The sequence below is a fragment of the Mus pahari genome, chromosome 5 (genome assembly GCF_900095145.1).
Source record: "Mus pahari chromosome 5, PAHARI_EIJ_v1.1, whole genome shotgun sequence".
In the NCBI taxonomy this organism is placed as follows: Eukaryota; Metazoa; Chordata; class Mammalia; order Rodentia; family Muridae; genus Mus; species Mus pahari.
Window position 1 is genome coordinate 91,106,639 of NC_034594.1, and position 23,212 is coordinate 91,129,850.

The window sequence follows — 23,212 nt, forward strand, 5'->3', positions numbered from 1 at the left end:
TTAAAGGCATGTGCTGCCGTGCCCAGCTCTCAGGATCGTCTTAAGCATCATCTGTCCCAGGAATGGAATCCCTCACAGTAAACTGAATCAACCTATGTCAATCAACAAACAAGATATTCCCCACAGACATATAAGGAAACCTGATCACAAGAATCTTTCAACTGAGATTCCCTTCTTAGATGAATCTAGACTGTGACAGTTTGACAGTTAAAGCCACCTTGGATAAAATGCATCAAGCACAATTTGGAAATATTTACCAGTGTAGTGGTTGCTGGTATATTTATAGTTTTCTAGGGCTTGATAAATAGAAATGATCAAACTGAATTTCTTAATTCACTTCTGTTTCTCTATGTTTACTCCAGTGTGGATCTGAGAAAGTTAGATTATTATATTTATTATTAAAGCAGAATAATCTAGTGGCCACACATGCCATCACTTCCTTTCCAATTTCTGTGCTTCTACTTGGCTAGTTGCTTAGTATAAATCCGTTTGATTCTCCTTAATTTAGGTTTAGTAGCCTGTATTATGCACAGGTGTCTAGATGAATGCTGAATGCTCATTAGACTCTCTAGTAGATCCTAAGTACTGTTTGAAGGTGAGATGTAGAGACACAAGTTATAGGGAAGGCACAGGAAGGATAGATGCTGTGAGAAGGAAGGAAATCTTCCTGTTTCCTCTTTAGAATGAATAGAATTTGACTAAGCAACAAATGGGAAGGGTATTCCCTTCAGAAAAGAGACTTAAGATGAAAAAACAGTCATGTAAGAGTCCATGAGAGTTTGGGATATGAGGAGAGTAAATGACAGAACTGTCAAGAATAAGCACACCTTCTGGGATAGAAATGGTCTCATGCTTGAATATAATTTTAGCCTGTATCTGTTAGAACAAGGACTTTTAGGTCTGCACTAGAAAACCAGCACTGTCACATTCAACTGCAGTTTTTCTATCAGACACCAATGTTGGCAACACCAGAAAGTCACCAGATAGTGACCAAAGGCTTTCAGCTCTGCAGTTCCTCAGATCATGAACCACTTTGCACAACTCTGAAAGTCTGAGCCTGTCATTTATGGGCAATACAGTGAGAGGGTTTGTTGCTGACATTTGCCAGTGGAGTTTCAGCTGCTTGGATGCTCCATCATTCAAAGAGCATTTGGAGAGGGCAGAAAATGGTCCCACAGATGACAAGGGAAACACAGAAACATGACTCACGCTCTGACCTGCAGCCACTTTTCATTACACTGGGGACAAGAGGCTTACACAGACAAATTGTTAATTAAGACCATAAGGTCATAAATAACATGACCCAAATGAATGGATCAGACTGTAAATACTACAGATATTTAAACAAAACTGCTGAAGAGTGGTATATTTTAGGAGGAAATCCTTTGTTTGCTTTATTTGTTTGCTTCTATGATTTTTAGTTATTTATTGGTCTGTAATGACATGCCACATTATAACATTTTCATAATTTATGTGGGTATTTTTTATTATGTGTACCCCATTGTCCTCTTTTGTGACTCCCAGTCCTGCTGGTCTTATATTTCTTCCCAAATATTCCTACCCTGTGTGTTCTTTTTCAGTGGACCAAAAGTTTAATGAGAATTACTTATAGAAACATGTGTGAGGGATTACTAACAGGAGCATGAGCAATTTACCAGTGACTTCACCACTGAAAAACTTGGTCTCTTCCCTTCTCCTATCACTGTTAACTGTCTAGAAGCTCCTTGCAGCTCCATGATGGAATACTGGTGGGTTCAGTCTTACCCAGTTCTTGTTTAGTTTGACATGGTTGTTTTGCTATTCATCTCTCACATTCATGACTACCTGCATATTTTTCATATATTAAAGCTACTAAATCACTCATTCATCAGCTTTAATTTACTTTTTGTTATTTATTTGACTACAGTCTAAGATCAAAATGTCCCTGCCCCTGTTCATACAGTTTATAAGAGGATCATGCAGAAGAAATGGACTTGAAAAGTGAGGGATAGATGTGGACAATGGAGGAACCAGAAAGGTAGAGTGTAAATGTGGCAGGGGAAAGATGTGTCCTATCAGTCGGTTCAGTGCTCTTCATAGAAATCTGAATGTACTATGTAAATTCGTAGGGATTTCATGTTGAGATGAATATTGGGAAATAAGAGACAAATTGCAATTGCCTCAAAAGGAATGGACTTGTAAGATAAGCAAGATGCTTCATTCTCTGGCTCCATAATACACCTTAGAGAAATGGGCATTGGAGTCATTACACACTTCCTCCTTAGCTGGATCAGGCAGCATGTGTCTGTAATCTCAGAACTGAGGCAGAAGGAGGAAGATTTTGAGTTTGAGGGTGGCCTGGGCAGGAGTTCAACCTTGTCTAAAAGCCAAGGGCTGGAATAGAGCTTAGTGGTGCTAGAGTAGACTTGCTTTATATGTACAATATCCCAGCTTTGATGCCCAGCCTCACACATAAGGATGCAAAGGCAGGAAGTAGGGCAAAAAAAGAGTGATTATCATGGATCCCAGCTCTTGTGATAAGAAGAAAAACATCAGAGGCTCTGGGAGGGGCTTCTCAGGTAAAGAAAGGACCTGCAAGCTTGAGGTCTGGACTTTGATCCCTAACTCCTAGGTGTAGACAACAGGTGAACCATCATAGCTATTCCACAGTGAAATGGAGGGAAAGGAGGCAGAGGCAGAAAGAGGGAGAGGGAAACAAAGAGGGAGGTGGGGCAAGAATCAGCAGAGAATGCTGACTGCCTAGCAGAATCAGCCAGAGAGCTGTGGGAGAGCCTGCCTCAAAGGAAAAAGGTAAGAAGTGGATAAGTAGGTGTTTGATGTCAATTTCTGGCTTCCATGTGAACATGCACACCTTCACACATGTGCATAGATAGATAAACACACATATGTGTACAAAAATGTAGAGGAGAAAAATATAAATGACTGTGGTAATCCAGTCTACTAAGCAAGGAAGAATTAATAGCACTTAGTATGGATAAACAAATGGTGCCCAAGGAAAGGATGGATCAGAAAATACAGAATAATGGCCCTAGTAATGACAACATGTTCTTTTACTATGTGACTGGCATTTCAAGATTGTCTTCTTTACTTATTTCTATATCCCATTCTTGGTTCTTACAAAACATGAAAGTACCTTTGAATTGATAAGTGAAAGATGACATGACACTATAGAAAAACAGCTGAATTAGGTTTTCTGGGGTCTGGGGATCCTAAACTTTCAAATTATGCACCAGTCTATTGTGTGTGTTTTACAGAGGAGAAAACAAATTTAGAAAGATTAAGAAAAATGTCTAAGTTCCTGGAAATTCTACATTCCAGGGTTTGAAGTAAGGGGTGATAGGTAAAGATAAATATCTGCAGTATGTTTATCCAGGGTTACAATGAAAGGCTTAGGATCTGTGTTCCAAGATGGACTGTGTTCTGCTGGCCTCTCTATATGACTTCTCTAGCAACAGGTCATGATTGTATGCCAAGAAATTAATGCCCTACTTACAAATGTCTACTTTTCCTTCTTCATAGCATCATGAGGACTAGAGAGATGGTCTTTCCAGTTAAAGCACAAGGACTACTTTTAAAAAGCAGGCATAACTGTGTATATTAATACCTCAGACCTCAGCTGCAGTCCTCATTATTTTAAAAATAGTTCTTTAGACTCTATCTGTGGAAAACGAAATACTAAATTTTTAATTTTGGTAACGTGAGTTTATCAGCATCCAGCAATAATGCACAAATTTGTTTTTTAAACTAGGCCATAATTTTCTGTTGCCCTCTAGTTCAGTGATTTTCAAGGCTGTGACCTTTAAATAAAGGTCTTTATGTTCTGTTGAACCCCCAATACAATATTATTTTTTTAATTTAATTTTATTCTTAATTTATATTTTACACTCCATATTCCATTCCCTGCCCTCCCCATCCAACCTCTGATTGCTCCACATCCCATGCCTCCTCCCCACATGGATGCCTCCACAACCCCACCCCAGCTGATTCTAAACTCCCTCGGGCCTCCATTCTCTTGAGGGTTAGATGCATCATCTCAGAATGAACACATATCTGGAAGTTCTCTACTGTATGTGTGCTGGGGTCTTCATATCTGCTGGTATATGCTATCTGTTTGGTGGTTCAGTGTTTGAGCGATCTCAGGGTTCCAAATTAAGTGAGATGGCTGGTCTTCCTACAGAATCGCCTTTCTCCTTAGCTTCTTTCAGCCTTCCCTAATTCAACAACAGGGGTCAGCTGCTTCTGGCCTTTGGTTGGGTGCAAATATCTGCATCTGACTCTTTCAGCTGCTTGTTGGGTCATTCAGAGAACAGTCATGAGTATTCTGAGTATTCCATGGCCTCAGTAATAGTATCAGGCCTTGGGACCTCCCCCTGAGCTAGATCCCACTTTGGGCCTGTTGCTAGACCTTCTTTTCCTCAGGCTCCTCTCCATTTCCATCCCTGTAATTCTTTCAGACAGGAACAATTATGGGCTAGAGATGTGACTGTGGGATGGAAACCCCATCCCTCACTTGATTTCCTATCTTCCTGCTGGAGGTGAGCTCTGTAAATTCCCACTCCCTACTATTGGTCATTTCATCTAAAGTCTCTCCCTTAGCGTGTTTGGAGTTTCTCACTGGTGCATTCCCAAGTCTCTGGTGCATTCTGGGGGAGGTTCCCCCAACCTCCTATTTCCTGATTTTGCCTGTTTACATTCTTATTGCTGGCCCTCAGAGCTTCATTCCTTTTCCTTTCACTTCAGATCAGGTTCTCCTCTCCCCTCACTCTTCCCTACCCTGTCCACTTTCCCTCGCAGGTCCCTCTCTACCTCCCCACTTGTGATTGCTTTCTTATTTTTATTGCTACCTCATAACTGTAGTCTACTACTACAAATTGTATTACAAATATGTAATATGCAAGATACTTGATATGGGACCTCTGAAAAGACTCATTGAACTGCAAATTCTCAGCCTGATGATTAAGAAACACTGCTCTAACTTTATATTCCCTATACATGGGAACGCCAGGGCCAAGAAGTGGGAGTGAGTGGGTAGGGGAGCAGGGCACAGGGAGGGTATACGGGACTTTCAGGATAGCATTTGAAAAGTAAATGAAGAAAATATCTAATAAAATAATTTTTTAAAACAGAGAAAGAAACACTGCTCTATTGACTGTGTCCTTTGCCTTACAGGAGATTTTCTGTTTTATGAGGTCTGATTTATGAATTTTTGATTTTGGTGCACAACCTATTCATTTTCAGTTCAGGAAATTGTTTCTTGTGCCAATGTTTTCAAGGGTCTTCCCCACTTTCTTTTCTGTTAGATTTAGTGTATCTGGGTTTACATTGAGGTCTTTGATCCACTGAACTTGAGTTTTGTGCACAGTGATATGGATCTATTTGTATTTTTCTACATGCAGATATCCAGGTAAACCAGCACCATTTGTTGAAGATGCTTCCCCCGCTCCCCACCTCCATTATTTAGTCTTGGCTTCCTTGTCAAAATCAAGTGCCCACAGGTCTAAAGGTTTATTTCTGGTACTTCAATTCAATTCCATTTATCAACCTATCTGTTTCTATACCAATAGCATGAAGATTTTATTACTCTTACTGTGGAATACAGCTTGAAATCTGAGGTGCTAAAACCCCCAGACGTTCTTTTCCTGTGCAGGATTGTATTAGCTATCCTGTTTTCTTTCTTTGTTTGTTTATTCAAATGAAGCTGAGAATTGTTCTTTCAAGGTCTCTAAAGATTGTGTTGAAATTTTTATGGGAATTGCATTGAATCTCTATATTCCTTTGGTAAGATGTCCATTTCTACTATGCTAATCCTACTGATCCATGAGCATGGGAGATCTTTCCATCTTCTGTTATCTTCATTTTCTTTCTTCAGAGACTTGAAATTCTTGTCAAACAGGTCTTTCAAAGTGTAATATATATATCAAGGAGGGCTGCTGATTTTTTTTTTTTTTAGTTAATTTTATATCCAGCCACTTTACTAAAGGTCTTTATCAGTTGTATGAGTTCTCTGGTAGAAATGTTGGGGAAACTTATTTATATTATCACAATTATCTGTGAATACTCATTCCTTGACTTCTTTTCCAATTTCTAGTCTCTTGATCTTCTTTAGTTATCTTCTTGCACTAGCTTGAACTTCTCATACTGTATTGTCCAGATATGGGGAGAGTGGAGAGCCTTGCCTTGTCCCTGATTTTAATGGAGTTGCTTTACATTTCTCGCCATTTAATTGGAAGTTGATTGTTAGCTTGCTGTATCTTGCTTTTATTGTTTTTATATGTGTGTTTAAATGTTATGTGTGCATTGTATCCCTGGTCCCTCCAATACTTTTAACATGAAGGGGTACTGGATTTAGTCAAAGGTTTTTTGTTTTGTTTTGTTTTGTTTTGTTTTGTTTTGCATCTAATTACATGTTGTAATGGACAACCAATAACTGGCCTAATTTCAGACATGTCACATGGCAATCACCAATTCCTGACATTATTAATGGTCCTCTGATGTGCTTGAAGACAGGAATGTAGAAGAGCTGTCTGCTGAAAATCTCTTTCCAGTAGCTGACTGAAACACATGCAGAGACACACAAAAGACTTTATTCAGATTTCACATAGTTTTGTGGAAGAGTTGGCAGAAGGTTTGAGGAACCCAGAGAGGATAGGGACTCTATAGGAAGACCAACAGAGCCAACTCACTAGGCCCTTTGGGATCTCCTGGTCCTAGGCCCCTGCACTTATGTAGCAGATGAATACCTTGATTTTCATGGAATTGGGGCTATCCCTAACTCTTTTGCCTGACTATGGATCCTATTTCCCTAACTTGGCTGCCTATTTGGCTTCAGTGGGAGATGTGCCTAGAAATGACTTGATATTCCGGTGTAGATTTTTTACCTCCAGTGGAGGCTTCTCTGTTCTCAGAAGGGAAGGGATGGGAGGGAGTGGCTGTGGGAGGGGGTGCTGAGAGAAGAGGGGAGTTGTGATTGGAATGTAAAGTGAAAGGATAAATAAATTAAGTAATGAAAAAAAAAAAAAAAAACAGAACCACTGCTCTACATCCTGTCACACTCTGTAGGGGCAAAAGCAAGGGATCCATTCCCAACAATCATGTCATGAGGGTCAAGACCAACTCTCATGTGAAGAAAAGAGATACATAAGAGAAGTAGAATGCACTGGATCAAGTTTTAAAGGAATGGAGACCTTTCAGAAACAGAGATGTACAAGACTTTTTTAGACTTAGGTTTGGTAAAGGAAGGGCAGCCACCTAATAGTATGTGATATACATGTCTTAGCCAAGGCTCTCTGGAGGAGTATAACAAACAAAATGTATATTGGCAAAGGATATCTATTAGATTGGCTTACAAAGTATTTGATAGGTAGTGCAACAATTGTTTTCATACAATAAGATACATACAGTACAACAAGAAAGGCAGAGAAGCCAGTACCTGCTCAGTTCATAAGACTGATGATGAGCAATTTCGGTATGGGGATGAAGGCCTAGAGGATTCTGGGAAAGCTGCTGCTCTTTGGTCTTTGTTAGAAGGTTACATGTACTAGAGTCAGTTGTTAGCAAATGATGCCACCACCACCACCACCAGCAGCAGCAGCAGCAGCAGCAAATGTGTACCATCTTCACCAGCATCTTCACCAGCAGGCTGCTTACATAGCCAGCCAAAGCAATACCACTTTTTCCTGGGATCTCTCGGTATCTGACCTGTCACTGAAAAATAACATACAACATGGGACCATCTTCTCCTCCAAGTGAGTCCTCCCATGAAATGCCATGACAGATCCACAGAACGACAACTCCCTTATTTAGTTCCACATTCAATCATTGTTACAACCAACGTTGAAGGTCACAATGTTTTAATAGATTGAGGGAGGAGATCCAGTGATGCCTGTCTACACTCTACTCATAGTTTCTCTGTGAATCTTCCCTTCTTCCTCATTATGCAAAAATCCCATTTACAGTGAAAGCTTTCAAGGGAAGAGGAGAATTTTCTAGATAGGTACTGTAATTTGCCATTTTGGGGAGAGTGAGTCCCAATTTCTGTCGTTCCTTGGAAAAGAGAAATTTCTGATTCTATGACTTGATTCTGGGAACAAAAAATAGTAGTAGAAAAAGGAGGACAGACCAAAGCAGGTTGGCTCTGAGATCATCCAGTGTCATTTGATTCAGGCAGTCAATATCAAGATACTGTGCTTTTAAAGACAGTGATGTGAACCTTGATTCTTGTAAGAAGTTGCTGTATTTTGAGCCATCATTTTAAAATTGGAGACCTTTTCCACCATCAAGGAGCTCTCCAAGAACTAAGGATCTTTTAAGCCTCAGTTCCTAAATAATGTATTCAGTTCCCTGAAGTGATCCATGAAGGTTGCCACAGTAAGATGCTCAGACACCAGCGGTAGTACTTTTTTGTCCTCCATGAAAGATGCCTTCTGACTCAAAGCTGTTTATTAAAGAAAGTTTGGGAGGGACAAGCTGATGGAGATGGTTCTCCCTAATTTATGAATAGTTAATTTTACTTCAGGCTCGTCATTTGGTCTCTTGTTTGCATGGTGAGGAGATTGAAACTTTGAATGCTGGGCAACAAATGCTGATCTATATTTCCATTCCCAGATTTGTTTCTTAAAACATGTTTTTAAAAGATGTTTATTTTTTTTGTGTGTGTCTGTGTCTGTCTATGTGTATACACATACTTACACATGCTATGAGCATATATGTGAAGGTCAGAGAACAACTTTCAGAATTCAATTCTCTTCATTTTGTTTGTTCCCAAGAGTCTATATATGTTGAGTGATCTTGTTGGCCCTAGTATGGTTTCATTAACAATCAAATTTTGCAGAATACCTAGAGATGTGATTTTGAGTCCAGGCACAGAATAACATAGAAAATGGGAGCTGGATGAAAAGAAAATGATCTTAAAGGAGGATATACCACCTCACTCTCTTGGGATCTGGTCCATGTTCCCCTGACATGGGTAATTGTCTATTTTCTTTTCCTAGCTTCTCTCTTTTTTATGATCTCTACAATGAAGAAGCTCTCTATCTGGCCATGGAGCCCAGTTCCTAGTGACTCTTGAGCATTTCGACATCTGAGATGATTCATGTTTCCCTCTTAAGTAACGTCTCATGAATCTCAGAATCTGTATTTAAAATTCCTCCTGGTGATTTTAGTTCAATTAAAATTTTCATTCTACTTGTTCTCTAAAGAGCTGTAGATTTCTCACAGCTCAGAACATGGGACCAGAGGACTACATAGGAAAATCAAACCAAATCAAAAAGAAATCAGAACACTTGTTGCACAAACGTCATGACCTGAGTTCAAACTCAAGTCCACATAAAGGGGATTAACTGAGTCCACAAGGTTGTGTCTGACTTTGTGCTCCTATACACAGCATACAAAAGGCCAGTAGTAAATAACACTTAAAAAAAAAAAAAAGAAAGAAAGTCAAGTACTAGAGAGCTGGATCCATTGGCACTTTCTACATAAACATGAGAATTTGAGTTCAGATTCTTAGCATCCAAATAAATTGCTGGGTGCCATGATACCTACCTGCAATTTCAACTCAGAAACCTAAATATAAGAGGATCCCTGGGGTGCAATGATCATGCAACTAGTCAGAAATATCATAATACAGGGTCAATGAGAGATATTCTATCTATCTATCCATCTATCTATCTATCTATCTATCTATCTATCTATCTATCTATCTATTATAGACATATATAGTTTTTTGAGACAGGGTTTAGTACTTGGTAAGCAAACTGCCCTGTGAAAATTCTGTGCACAGAGGTTCAGAGCTGCTTGCTCTATCCAGGCCACTAAGAACCAAGAAGGCCTCTTTATGTCTTCCTTTGAGAGGACTTTTCGGTGAAGCCTTCAGGGGTTTCTGCCATGTCCTATCTAGTGTTTCTCTAGTGACAGTTTCTGATTCGCCCAGTTCTGTCTGTTTGTTTGTTTGTTTGTTTGCTTCCTGCTGCTATTTTGCCTATTACCTTGTCATGCTGTCCCTTGGGGATCTCCACTAGTGAATAGGAGTGAGAGGCTCTATCTCTAAGCTCATTCATATAACCCTCTGAGAATATGAACCTTTGACCTAGTTATTCCCAAGCTGAAGACCCCTCACTGGTCCCTGTGTTCTATAGCAGTGATTGTATCTCTGTGTTTCATTAGAATTATCCAAATACATTGTGAGTGTGGTGTGTGTGTGTGTGTGTGTGTGTGTGTGTGTGTGTGTGTTAGGGGCAGGATGAATGCTAAGCAGGGAGAGGTAAGTACATGCGTTCCTCTGTGAAATATGGCAGCACTGTTTTAGATGTGTTGGGGCACCCGAATATGCGTGTAAAACCAATGGACAACCTTTGGGTATTGGTCTTTACTCTTCTACCTTGTCATGAGATAGGGTTTGAGACTTGCTGTGTAAGCAAGATTCGCTGGCCTTCAAGCTTTTGCAGATTCTCCTGTCTCCACCTCCTGCCAATCACAGTCACACTGGGATTATAAATGATTTTGGCTTTTAGGTGAGTTCTCTGGCTTTTGAGCGATGAACTGCAAAGGATATTGTCCTCTGAATGATCTCAGCACCATTCAAATCATGGATTTTAATTTTTGTCTTGTTATTGCTGTTTGTTTGTTTGTTTTAGTGAAAATGCCCAAATTCCCTCTAAAGAGATTTTTAGGAAATTGATTCAAGTACATATTCTTCAGAGCCCTGTTTCAAAGCCCTTGCTGACTACTCTTCCTAGCCTGGCATGCAGGGCCTTGATATCTGGTTTCTGTTCCCACCTGCTTTGATTGTTTTCCTCTGTCTGTATCTCTATCCATCATCTTCTTCTATTTTATATGAACAATCTCTTTATTATCTAGGAAGATGTCTGTTTCCTAGGATTTTTACTCAATGGGCTGTGAAGTCCGTCTCTTACTCTGTGAAACGTTTCTAGGCTTACCATAGACATACTTCCTTCTTCCCTGCCTGTTATCACTGTCTCGCCAAGAGCTGAAAGTTTGCAACTGTTTGCTGTTGTGTTTATTTTGTATTTGATTTCATATTAGCATATATTAATTATATGCAGCTGGTTCATTATAGCATTTTCACACATGTGTATTATGTATTTAAATCATATTCAATCCCCATTACTTTCTTACTCTCTCTCCCCTTCTCCCTCCCACTCCGATTGATCCCCGCTATTCCAAACTAGTTCCCATTCTATTTTCATTATCTTTGCTTTTAATAACCCAATAAGCTCCATTAGTATTATTTACAGGAGTATGAATTGGGAGTTGCATGTTCTTAAGTACCTTACACTAGTGGCTACACTACCAAAAGACATGATCCCTTATCCAGCCCCCAATAACTGAATAAACATCATGGTGGTTTGAGGCATATCAAGCTCTTCACACTGTATGACAGGGTATTGGTTGGAAAAAGTTTGTGTAAGTCTTGGATGGGTGGGGGGTGATCATAGCTCCTGTGAATTTAGAAATACAAGCTGTCATGCTATTCCCAGAATCAGCCTAGGTGTCCATTTTCTAGGTTGTTAGTGTCTTTGTCTTCCTCATTGACTTAAATTCAAAGGATGGTGTTTAAGTTCTTTCTGCCATTGTCTCTGCCTTTTAATTGCTTCACTCAAAATTCAATGGCATGCGATATTAATATCTGCACTTGCCCAACCCCAAGGCTGTCTGGGACTTGCTGTTCTGTTCTTCAGTGTTAGTTCATATGTTCTGTTCAGTGTGCCTGGGCATTTGAGCTGGAGTTTCTGCACATACAACTATAGTTATAGTTATAATCCCTAGAGTCATCATAAGTAGTCAGTGATCCCCTTTGGCAGGTGAGGAAACTGAGGCAAAGAGAAGGAAGTCATACAGGCAGGGGCACTGAAGGTCATCTGAATGATGAACATGTGTCACTTCTGTGTTATTGTGGCCTGAGCAGTCAATATGACTGTTATGTTTTCCAGTGTTCAGTAGGCCATACACAACCAAGAGCCTCCATAGATGACATTTTTTTTAAAGGAAGTTATTGACCCTCCATGAAAAATTCCTAATGGAATTTCCTCAGTGAGATCAGTCACTATTGCCATGCAGTTGAAAGGGATCTGGGTCAAAGGATCAGGACAGGTTGCTGTTAATCAGGAACATCTTTACCCTCCAAATACCTGTGAAGTGTCTTATGATTAGGTTCAATTACTTTAACAATGATGCCAAACAGGCATGATCATCTTTGTAGGCAATGTGCCAGTGGTTGGGGGAGGCAAGTGTCTCAGGCAATGTTTTATTTGTAATTTAGAAAAAAAAAAAAAAAAAAAAACCTCTTGAAATTCAAAATGACAGTTGAGCCAGTAAAAGTCCTCGCCACCAAGCCTGACCATATAAGCTCAATTCCTGGGACCTAGGTAGTGTATGGAGAGATTTACCTCACACAAATTTTCTTTGACCTCCACATGTGCACCCACACACACATACACACAGACCATTGTTATTCAATTGGTCTATATTTTAATTGCAGTAGGAAACTCCCTCTGCCTTGCTATGGGGCTGGCTTTGTCAACTTCAGGAAATGGACATGAAAATAGAAGCAATCCTCTCTGGACAATTAAGTAATGTGAGGCATGGAAAAAGTTAGTAGGATATAGAGGAGGATATCAAAAGCATTTTATATTTTTACCTGTCTTTGAGTAGGCATGATGATTGCTAATTGTCACCTTGATGGGTTCTATATTCATCCAGGAGCTAGCCTCCAAGAACACCAAGAAGGATTACAGAAATTAAGGTTAGACTGAGAATATCTGTGAGGGACTTCCTTGAGTATGGGAGTTGATGTGGGCAGATTGGTCCTTGTAAATTTAAAAAGGACCACGCCCTGAGCTGGAGATCTGGTTCTGCTTGGTATACACTAGAGAACCCAGCTGATCAGCAGCATGTATTCATCCTTCTCTGGTTCCTAACTGTGGATGTGACATGACCATCTGCTTTAAGCTCCTGCTGCCCTGACTTCCCTGCCAGTATGTCACTACTGTATCCTTGAACTGTGAGATGAAATAGAGTCTTTATCCTTTGAGTTAATTTTGTTAAGGTATTTTATCACAGCAACATGGAAAGAAACTAAGAAAGTAACCTTATATAATTAAATAAAAATTTTTCCAGGGCTAGTGAAGCCAGGTGGTAGATAGCTACAGAGGATATGTGAAGTCCTAGTTTCGATTCTTGGAGCCATTGGTTTAAACAAAAACTTGCAAAAGATTCCACTACCAGTTGGATACAAACTTCAAAAAAGTCCAAGGGAAAAATGACCTATACCTCCTCTGTCTGAGGATACAATTTCTGGTATCAAAGTGAGGGGTTTTAACAGTTGCATTTTTTAAAGCTCTTTTCCTTGGTAGCTCCCCATCCCCATACTAATTAATAAATAGCATTTCTTTATTTGGCAGAGATGTTCCACATATTTGATTTGGTCCCTTCATTTTGAAGATGAAATGATTAGAAATGGTTTAGTAAAAGATACTAAGCTATTAGGCAGAGAAGAAAGATAACCTTCATGAAATGGCCCTTCCCGTTTCTCTTGCAGGCAGTGGCTTAAATGATGGCCTGTGGCATTCTGTCAGCATCAATGCCAGGAGAAATCGTGTTACTCTCACACTGGATAATGATGCTGCTTCCCCAGCTCCAGACACCTCCCGAATACAAATTTACTCTGGAAAAAGTTACTACTTTGGAGGTAAGTTCCTTAGCCTTTGAGGCATCAAATAAAGAGGCAGGGAAATTATTCTACCATGTGATTTAGCAATTAGACATCTCTCCTCCATAGCCATGCATTCACACATGCAGGCATATTCAGGCACCAAATAGTGAGAAATCAAAACCTCGTACAACTGTGCAAATGTAAGCTATCTAGGGCACTGTTGAGGGCAAAAGGACCCCCAGGGTCTAGGTACTAGGTGTGGGTTACATAACTCACCAGAAGTAATTCTTGCATCCATGCCAAGTTCTTGGTCTCACACTAGAAAGGAGAAACTCAGCTGAAAACTTAGAGAAAAGGAGCTAAGAGTCAGCAAGTACCCACAGGAGAAAAAACTCAAGTGGGAGAAACCACCATTCAGCATGGACATCTTGGCCTTCCACTGCCACTTTACTTTGTGAGCCTCAGCTCCCATTTTCTATGTCTCAATAGATTCTCCACACCCATGGAGGGTAGCAGAGAAAAGTAGAGAGGAGCTAGGACCTCCAAGAGACAGGGAGGAGCCATTGCAATTTCTAAGTTATTGCTATTTCTGTTGTTTGCAACAGTTGCAACATTTCTAGGAACACAAACAAAAATAAACTCAGGTGGAAAAAGCTTATATGACACCTTGCCATGTTTACAAATTCACCCATGCTGAGTGTTTTAAATGTATCTTTTATTAAAATAGATGCCTAATTCTGTAGCCAGTGATCTATCTTACTGAAGCAAGATCTAAAGGTGACTTATTCCCTATGGCTGACTGACCTTAAGCTCTTAAATTACAGTCCCTGAAGTACTTTTGGAGAACATAGACAACATGGTCACTTTCAGAATTACTGGAAAGTATAAACAAGAGCAGAATGCAGGCTTGTTGAAGCTAAGTGGAATGCTTACGTAGTACGTAAAAGGTACTTGTCTTCATGCACCCAACCCCATGCACACTCAACTTTCCCATCATGGTTCTCTTACACAATATAGAAAGTAACTCAACCTGGTTCAGATCTTGTAGATGTGAAGATGATCTAGTCTTGCCCTAAAGCTTTCAGTTCCTTCCTATGAGGTAACCAGACACAAGCACTGCATAATAGCCTTCACTGAAGAGATAACAAGAGGCCATGGGCAAAGACACTCATTGCTCAAACCTGAAGACTTGAGTTCTGTCCTTGGAATCTGTACTGGGACAAGAGAATGGGCTCCATAATTCTGTCTCTGTCTTCCGCACATTCAGGACAGTACATGTATGCACACACTCTGTCTTACCCATACATGATAATAGAAATAGTAGTCACAGCAATGACCTATCCACTATAGCTACCTAGAGTTTGCCATATACTTATCATACACTGTACACTGAGAGTATCTTCAAACCCTGTAGTCTCTTAGCTCTAAAATCTACAAATCACCCCTTTCGTCCTAAGGTTGTGGTTCTTGAAATATTAAGATCTTTGCACAGGCACAGAATATATATTTAAGGTCTTTTTGGAAGGGTGCTGTGCAGAACAAGATCAATGCATTTGGATTTTAGCATGAGGAAGGACCATAGTCCTTTACTCACAATGACCATCACATGCCAAGCAATAGCATGTACTTTTAGATGAACTTGTGTATATATGATAGATAATAAGACTGCTATTCGGTGAAAAAAAATCTGTATGGCTCAGTCATGATGCTCTTGCTGTATTAGCCCTGGTATATCCAGTAGGAAACCAAAGATCCATCCTCAGAGAAGGTAGAAAGCACCAATTGCTGTAGTTGTAATCTAATGCTGTGTAGTTCTAATCTCTGTGCATTGGCTGTGGCCCATGATGCTCATATACACTGTCATTCTACGATTAATAAAATAATAATCTGTAGGAGGCTCTAGAGACATTGAGTGTAGGGAGCAGACCAAAATCTTTGTTTACTGCAGCCCATAGTGAAAGAAAATGAACAGGAATAAATGCTGAGCAGTGGTCCCAATTGCAAGCTGTGTGTTCTAGATTACATAGGGTTTATCAGCAATGGAGGAAAAATGAGAGTCAGAAATTTATTCCCTGGCAAAATGGCTTTGAATAATAACGGTACAATAATCTTCTAAAATATCACTGCAGCATAATGGCTCTGCTCCCCTCAGTTAGAATATTGATGAATTTTGAGTGGGTTTTTAGGGTGCTAGACGTAGAGCATGAAGATTTATCTATGATTTGAACAGTGTTTAAACAAACTCTCCACATGCAGACTGTAAACTTAAGGAACATAAAAAATGAGCTTCCACAATAGTAGTCAACTTCCATAAATTCTCTCTACAGTTCCAATTAGAAGCAGTAGCATCTCTTCATTTTATAGTGTGCCTGTGAGCTGTTAACCAGCTGCCAGGATTCAGCCCTGCAGTGACTGTCTATCAGAGATGAGTGAAATAATTCCTTGCATTTATGGCATAGTGCCATGTTTTCAAGCTCACATTCCCATGTGCTCTGAACCTATGAAAATCACTGAGATGGAGTTGGTAGGAGCACACATACTCATCTATCTGCTTGGTCGTCATCTGTCTTAATGATAAGGTTGAGCTGACTGCAGGTGATACTAATTGGTGCAATGCAGTTTTATTTTTTAAAAGAACACGCTTTAAGAGGAGTGGTGGTAACCTTTCTCATGTGCTATTACAGCCTGTAACTATGTATACTTAAGCCCATCATTCTCTTAATGTCTGGATTTGCTTTGCACAGGATGTCAAAAATCCTGCTTGGTTCCTGAGTATACTTTTCTCAGGAGCTTATCTTGTTAATGCTCCACAATTAACCAAAAAATTACTCTTCTGCCATCCTTACCAGAGCATAATTTCCTTCGAAAATGTAACTAAGAACTGCATTTTGAACTTAGATGAGCGTTTTGAGATACAACCAGCATTCCCAAGCACTTAAAATATGTGAAGAGTATGCTAAGGATGACATTCAAAGGAAAGACATTCCCAGCAGTCTGTGTGTGTGTGTGTGTGTGTGTGTGTGTGTGTGTGTGTGTGTGTGTGTGTGGCTGACTCGGTTGGTAGAATGTTTGCCATTCAAGCATGAGAAACTGAGTTTGAATTCCCAGTACCCATATAAAATACTAGGCATAGCATGGAGCTTCTTGAGTTTCAGTGCTGGTGAGGCTGAGTTAAGCAGGCTCCTGAGGGTCACTGACAACACAGCCTATATAAGTCACAAAGCTTCCATGTGGATAAGTAGCCCATGTCATACAAAGTAAAGTGACAAGTGATAGGTGAAGGCAGAGCCCTGAAGCTCAAGACCAGCCAGTCTAGGTATATTGGTGAAGCCCTGGTTCACAAAGGGACCTTATCTCAAAGGATAAAATGGGAAGTGGCAGAGAAAGATGTCTTGATTCCAACCTCTGGTTTCTATATGTAACCACAGAGAACACTGAATTTTTAGGCATGCGCCACTCGTACACAGAGACACACACATGCACATATGTACACACAGACACACATACACACAGACACACATGCATACAAATGCGCACACCCACCTACACCCCCCCACACACACACATTCACACACACACACACACACACACACACACACACACACACACACACACACACTGGTGATTAAAGTAAATATCATACCAATAATGTTCCCTTTGGCACCTTTCTCCTTTATAGTAACTGAGCATACCCATTTTGCATCATTTTTGCATCTCTTCCTGAGCTCCAGTTTACAACAAAAGTGTGCCCTGCTATGAATACAGAAGTGCCAAGATAATTAGACCTCAAGGTCTTCCATCAATAGGTTGCCAAATCAATGACCTATCATTTCAGTGCTCTTCATCTTTTCTCTCTGTCCCACAGGGTGCCCTGACAATCTCACCGATTCCCAATGCTTAAACCCCATTAAGGCTTTCCAAGGCTGCATGAGGCTCATCTTTATTGATAACCAGCCCAAGGACCTCATTTCAGTTCAGCAAGGTTCCCTGGGGAGTTTTAGTGATTTACACATTGATCTGTGTAGCATCAAAGACAGGTAATTATTGTCTTGTCTCCTATGTTCCTCCACCCCTTCCCATTCTCACTGTTCTGAATATGAGTTTCTTTAAGCAAAATTCTAATCTGTAGACAGTAGCCACATTAGATATAATTGAGTTGCCTAATAGAAAATATTTCTGAAGGGATTTCAGGCCCAGAGAAAACGGCTTAAATTGGTTGAGTCTCTCTTCATGTTGACCTGCAGTAAATGGGATATGCAAATTAAATCAAAATACAAATTTGTGAAAGGATTAAAATTTTATGAATAAGCAATATTTGGTTACTTTGAAGTTAAGAGTAAAGCAGAAAGGAGGGAGGAATTGCTCTCCCTAAACCATTTTATTCCTTGTGGGTATTCTTCCTATAACATTAAAAGCTTCAGGAAATCTATAGCTAAGGGATTGGCTGCACTCACTGTGGATGTCCTCAATTGGGGTTGTCTGGTCCTAGCTGACACCAACCCCATTCACTGCTTCTCTCATTCTAAAGTGCCCAGACAGTAAACTAGTGAGAACCAGTATTTTTATTCTACAACCTAGACATCCAACATGATCCTCAGTTTCTAGTTGCTTCTCTCTTGGGATTTGGCTCCTCCTTATTGTAGAAGGTTCTAGATTTTACATCAAAAAGCCAAACAGAATGGATGCTAAGTTTCAGCAGTATTTTGATGTGTTCCTTCTGTAGCAACTACCTCCTTCATTATTCTAATTTTGCTTACCCTTTTTAAGATATTAATGAGGAGATGGGTAAATAGGATTTGTTAACTGGATACCTATATGTTGGTATTAAATGACCTTGGCTACATTAATTAGCCATTGCTATAAATTGATATGTACCCTGATTTGTGAAAAGTGATACTAATAAGAACCTGTGACACCAGTAAGTTTATACTACTTTGAGAATGAGGAATGAAATGGAGGAAGTTTGGGTAGGTGATATATATATATATATATACATATATAATATTTTCGAGACAGGGTTTAGCCCTGGCTTTCCTGGAACTCACTCTGCAGACCAGGCTGGCCTCAATCTCAGAAATCTTCCTCCCTCTGCCTTACAAGTGCTGGGATTAAAGGCGTGTGCCACCACTGCGCTGCTTGAATTACATCTTAAAGGATGAGTTAAAATCATGCTTGGCCAAATTGAGAGTAGACAAAAGCTGATAGGAGATACTGCCACAGAATAGTCAGGCAAAAGACAGGGTTTGTAAGTACTACCAAGTCAAAATAATTTGATTTTGCATTTAAAATCTCCAATATTGGGATGCATTTTATAACTAACAGCATATACTAGTGTTTTTGGCAATATGTATTTCCTGAGAAGCAAGAAATTGATGACTTGTCTTTCAATCCACCATGTCGTAGGTTCGGTTGACATTATGCAGCCTTTAGGTCAAGCAGGAAAGTCACATGGCTTCAACATAGCTGGGGATGTGGACCTGGAATTATCAGAATGAAGACTTTTGTGCTAGCAGATTTTGATTTCATGTTTTATGTGAGAATTAAGAAGGAACATCATCAGATTTTCCTGGAAACATGAGTTAAGGAGAATACTGCCACAGCTAGGGGAGTAAGGGAGATGATTTTTCCCCGTCCATGGAGAAATGATGAAAGGCATCAGGTGCCTTTACTGGGGAAGATGGGAGATTAGCCATGTAGAATGTGGTCTTTGCTAATGCTAGCTATGACCACTATAATCAGATGGAACATTAGCATGCATTTCTGATACCACTGCAAATGGCATTCCCAACATATCACACTGACTTCTTCATCCTTATGCTTTCTTTCTTTCTTTTTTTTTTTTTTTTTTCATTTGACCAACTGGGAAAGTGGGTAATAAAATGTGTACTTCATTAAAATCTGCTAATTTAGAGGTCTCTAAATCAAAGCTATAATAGAAAATGGATACCACCCCAAGTCTATATTCCTGGCAATGGAGGAACTCCCAAATTCATCATCTGGTGCAGCATTTTATATGTTATAGATCGGTACAGGGCTATTTGTCAACTGGACTATCTTTGGTATCTTAACATACAATCATGGAAGGTCTCATTATTTTTAATTACAAGAAAGTCATTGCCATCAGCCCTGTACTTTACTTTTATGTAATTGTAGTCTTGAATAATTATATTACATACAATTGTGTTTGGTTTTATTGTATAATATGAAATGTATTTGCTTTAGTGGGTAAATGGTATTTTTCACTTGAATTGCAGTCATTTTCTTATTGATCTAATTTGTATTTGTTTGAAATCTGGGAGGCAGGTGTTTTCTGAGTTTTGTGCTTTCTTTTAAGTTTTGAAATAAAGATAAATGTCATAATGGAAGTTCATATACATGTAAACTAGTAACAGCAATAGATACAAGGAGGGAGAAGATGTGGTGTAAATGCACAATAAATAAAGTGGCAATCTGTCAGAGGTCAGGCAGGGTAAGAAAAGCCTCAGTAGATGCAGGAGGAGCTCCCTGCCTATCTCAAAGTGGGATGTTTGTTCCATTTGTCATGTATGAATATGTAAGCCAGCTGGTATGAACCTGCCTGCTAGGCATAGCAGGGGATGACCCTGGCCCCTGGCTTACAAGACTATGGAGACCTGAGAGTTTCCACTTAGACAGCAGATACTAAGAACTCTATCCTTGTAGTCTATGTCTTTTTTAACCTTCAGAGTGAAGTGGGGCCCACCTATACACCGTGGCTTTTCTTCTTTTGTTTCCAAATACGTCTCTTACAAATTCAAATATCTTAGTGCTAGTCATTAGTGAAGGATATCAAATATGGGAAGGCCATAGCAATATTCAAGGAAAAAGGCACAAAGCTGCAAAATCTTAAGGTACTTCTCAGTGAGCTATTGCAGGCCTTGGGAAATGATGTCTACAAATTTCTAAGCTCAGTTTCCTTTGAGACATTTAATGTCTACCCTTGAAAAATCACTTATGGCTGGAGAGACGTCTCCCTGGGTAAGATTGCTTTCTTCAAAACCAGGAGGACCTGAGTTAAGATACCAGCGCACATGCAACAAACTAAACACAGTAACATGTGAGTACCTGTAACCCTAGTGCTAAAGGAACTAGAGATGGAAGCTTTCTGCAGCTTTCCAGTTGTCAGTCTAGTTAGAACAACAGCAGTAGCAACAACAACAAAAACATAATTACTTCCAGGTTCAAGAGAAAGAACATCCCTTAAAAGGATAAGGTAGAGAATGATAGAGAAGGATAGCTAACACCCTCTCCTGCCTTCCACTTGTTCACAGGCATGTGCATACATGTCCATACATACATACATGTTATATCTCCCCTATACACAGCAATATTGATAAATTTTATTATGACTGACAAACATTGATTTCTGTGCAGCTTTCTAGAATGCCAGGGAAATTTTGGATACTTCAAGTTTCATACTCTTTGCACTATCCTCATACAGCAATATAATTTGAAGGAGGTCCTTAGATATCATCCAGTCCCTGTCCCAGAAATGGACATCATGTGAAAGCTGCAAAATTAAATATCAAATCAGGGTTTATTGCTCCTGGCCTCTGTGATAGTATCCTAAGTGTATTTCCTTCTAATCCTGGTGAAAATACAAACCATTTCTGTTCTTCACTCAGTGGAACACATGTAAAATAGTGTATTCAGTTTCCTACAGTCAAATATGTCATAAACACAATTTCCTCTTTCTGTATCTTGTTCTTTTTCTCTTACAACATTTTCTTCTAAGAAAAACATGTGTCTCACTCTCTGGTCAGGATTCTTAGCTTCTCAGCTTGAGCAGGGAGAACTACAAACACAGAAGATGATAAAAACATTGTGTTGGATAACCTCCACAGAGTGCTTATACATCTCATCTCATATGTGGGAGTGTGTTAAAAAACAGTGGGTAATATAAAAAGACATACATATGTCCGAGCTCTTTTCTAAAATGGAACGTCTTTATATCAGGTGCTGGGGAAGTCAGGGTAAGGGCAATGCCCACACCATCTGAGCACTTCTCTCTAAGTGAGAAACACTACAATATGGTATTCTCCCTTTATGCTTGAAATGGGCTAAAGTAAAACCAGGATCACTCTGCTGCCTTTTTCTTTTCTAATTTATCATATTTTGCCCTGTTTCATGGAGGAAAACAAAAGTGCATTTTATCTAGCAGTTACTGAATAAACATTCTTTAACTATTACTTCCTATAACTATCTCCACAATCTTGTAGAAATCAAGTGGTTCTTAAAGTGTGGCTTATGTACAATATCACAGCACACAGTGCAACTTGGTAGAAATGAAATTTCTAGGGCTGTGAGATGGTCCAATAGTTAAGAGCCCTGGCTGTTCTGGGAGAAGTCTAGAGTTTCATTCTCAGCATCCACTTTGATGGCTTATAACCACTTGTAATTCTATATCCAGTAGATTTGACATCCTCTTCTGGTCTCCATGGGTATCTGCACTCAGATGCATACATATAATTTAAATACAAAATAAATTTTAAAGAGTTAGTTATATCTAGGTGCCAAGCTGGGAAGGGGAAAGGATCTCAGGATGCACTCCTAGTAATTCTAAATAACACTCACATTTAAAGATCTCTGGCGTTGCCACCAATGCTAGGAAAATTTGCCAACTGCTCCTTTAAGGTCAAATATTTAGTGGTCACAGGAGTCATATTCAAGCCCAGTGTTTGTCAATTTCTGAGTCTATGGAAGTGTGTCGCATCTGTTGCTAAAGTTCAAAAGAAGAGTAAGGGGGGTGGCCAGAGCTATTAAAGGAGCCTACCTGAGGAATGGGATGCATTTAGGGAGATCATGGAACATAGACCACGCACTTATTGTGGATGGTGTAAAGTAGGACTGAGAAGATGGGAAGCATATGAATATCAGTTTGCATGATCAAAAGGCTCAACCAGGTAATTGCTGTGCCTCACAAGGAATGGAAGTCAAGGCCAGAGGAAGAAGTCAGCACAACAAAATGTCTGCAGTCTGAGCCAAATTAGTAGATAATCTTTACTTTACATTTTCCCTTCTTTAATTAGATACTTTCTTTATTTATATTTCAAATGTTATTCCCTTTACCAGTTTCTTCCCAGAACCCCCCTATCCCATCTCCCTTCCCCCTGCTTCTATGATGGTATTCGCCCACCCACCCACCCCTGCCACCCTGCCCTGGCATTCTCCTACCCTGGGACATTGAGCCTTAACAAAACCAACGGCCTCTCCTCCAATTGATACCGGACAAGGCCATCCTAGGCTAAATATGTGGCTGGAGCCATGAGTCACTCCATGTATACTCTTTGATTGCTGGTTTAGTCCCTTGGAGCTCCAAGGGTTCTGGTTAGTTGATATTGTTGTTCTTCCTGTGAGATTACAAACTGAATCAGCTGCTGATCCAGGGGAAACATGTGTGTGTGTGTGTGTGTGTGTGTGTGTGTGTGTGTGTGTGTGTGTGTGTGTGTGTGTTTGTGTGTGTCTGTCTGTCTGTGTGTGTGTTTGTGTTTGTATGTATGCTATAATGCAGATTTTTCTTCCTTT

At 39.8% G+C, this 23,212-nt stretch overlaps 1 protein-coding gene across 1 annotated transcript in view; it reads left to right on the plus strand.

The window, feature by feature from the left end:
- Cntnap5 (contactin associated protein like 5) overlaps window positions 1-23,212 on the plus strand; it is an 858,611-nt gene that overhangs the window by 454,280 nt on the left and 381,119 nt on the right. Inside the window, exons 9-10 of the mRNA XM_029539128.1 lie at window positions 13,556-13,705; window positions 17,535-17,706. Of these exons, the coding sequence (XP_029394988.1) occupies window positions 13,556-13,705; window positions 17,535-17,706 (322 nt within the window). The remainder of the gene's footprint in view (window positions 1-13,555; window positions 13,706-17,534; window positions 17,707-23,212) is intronic.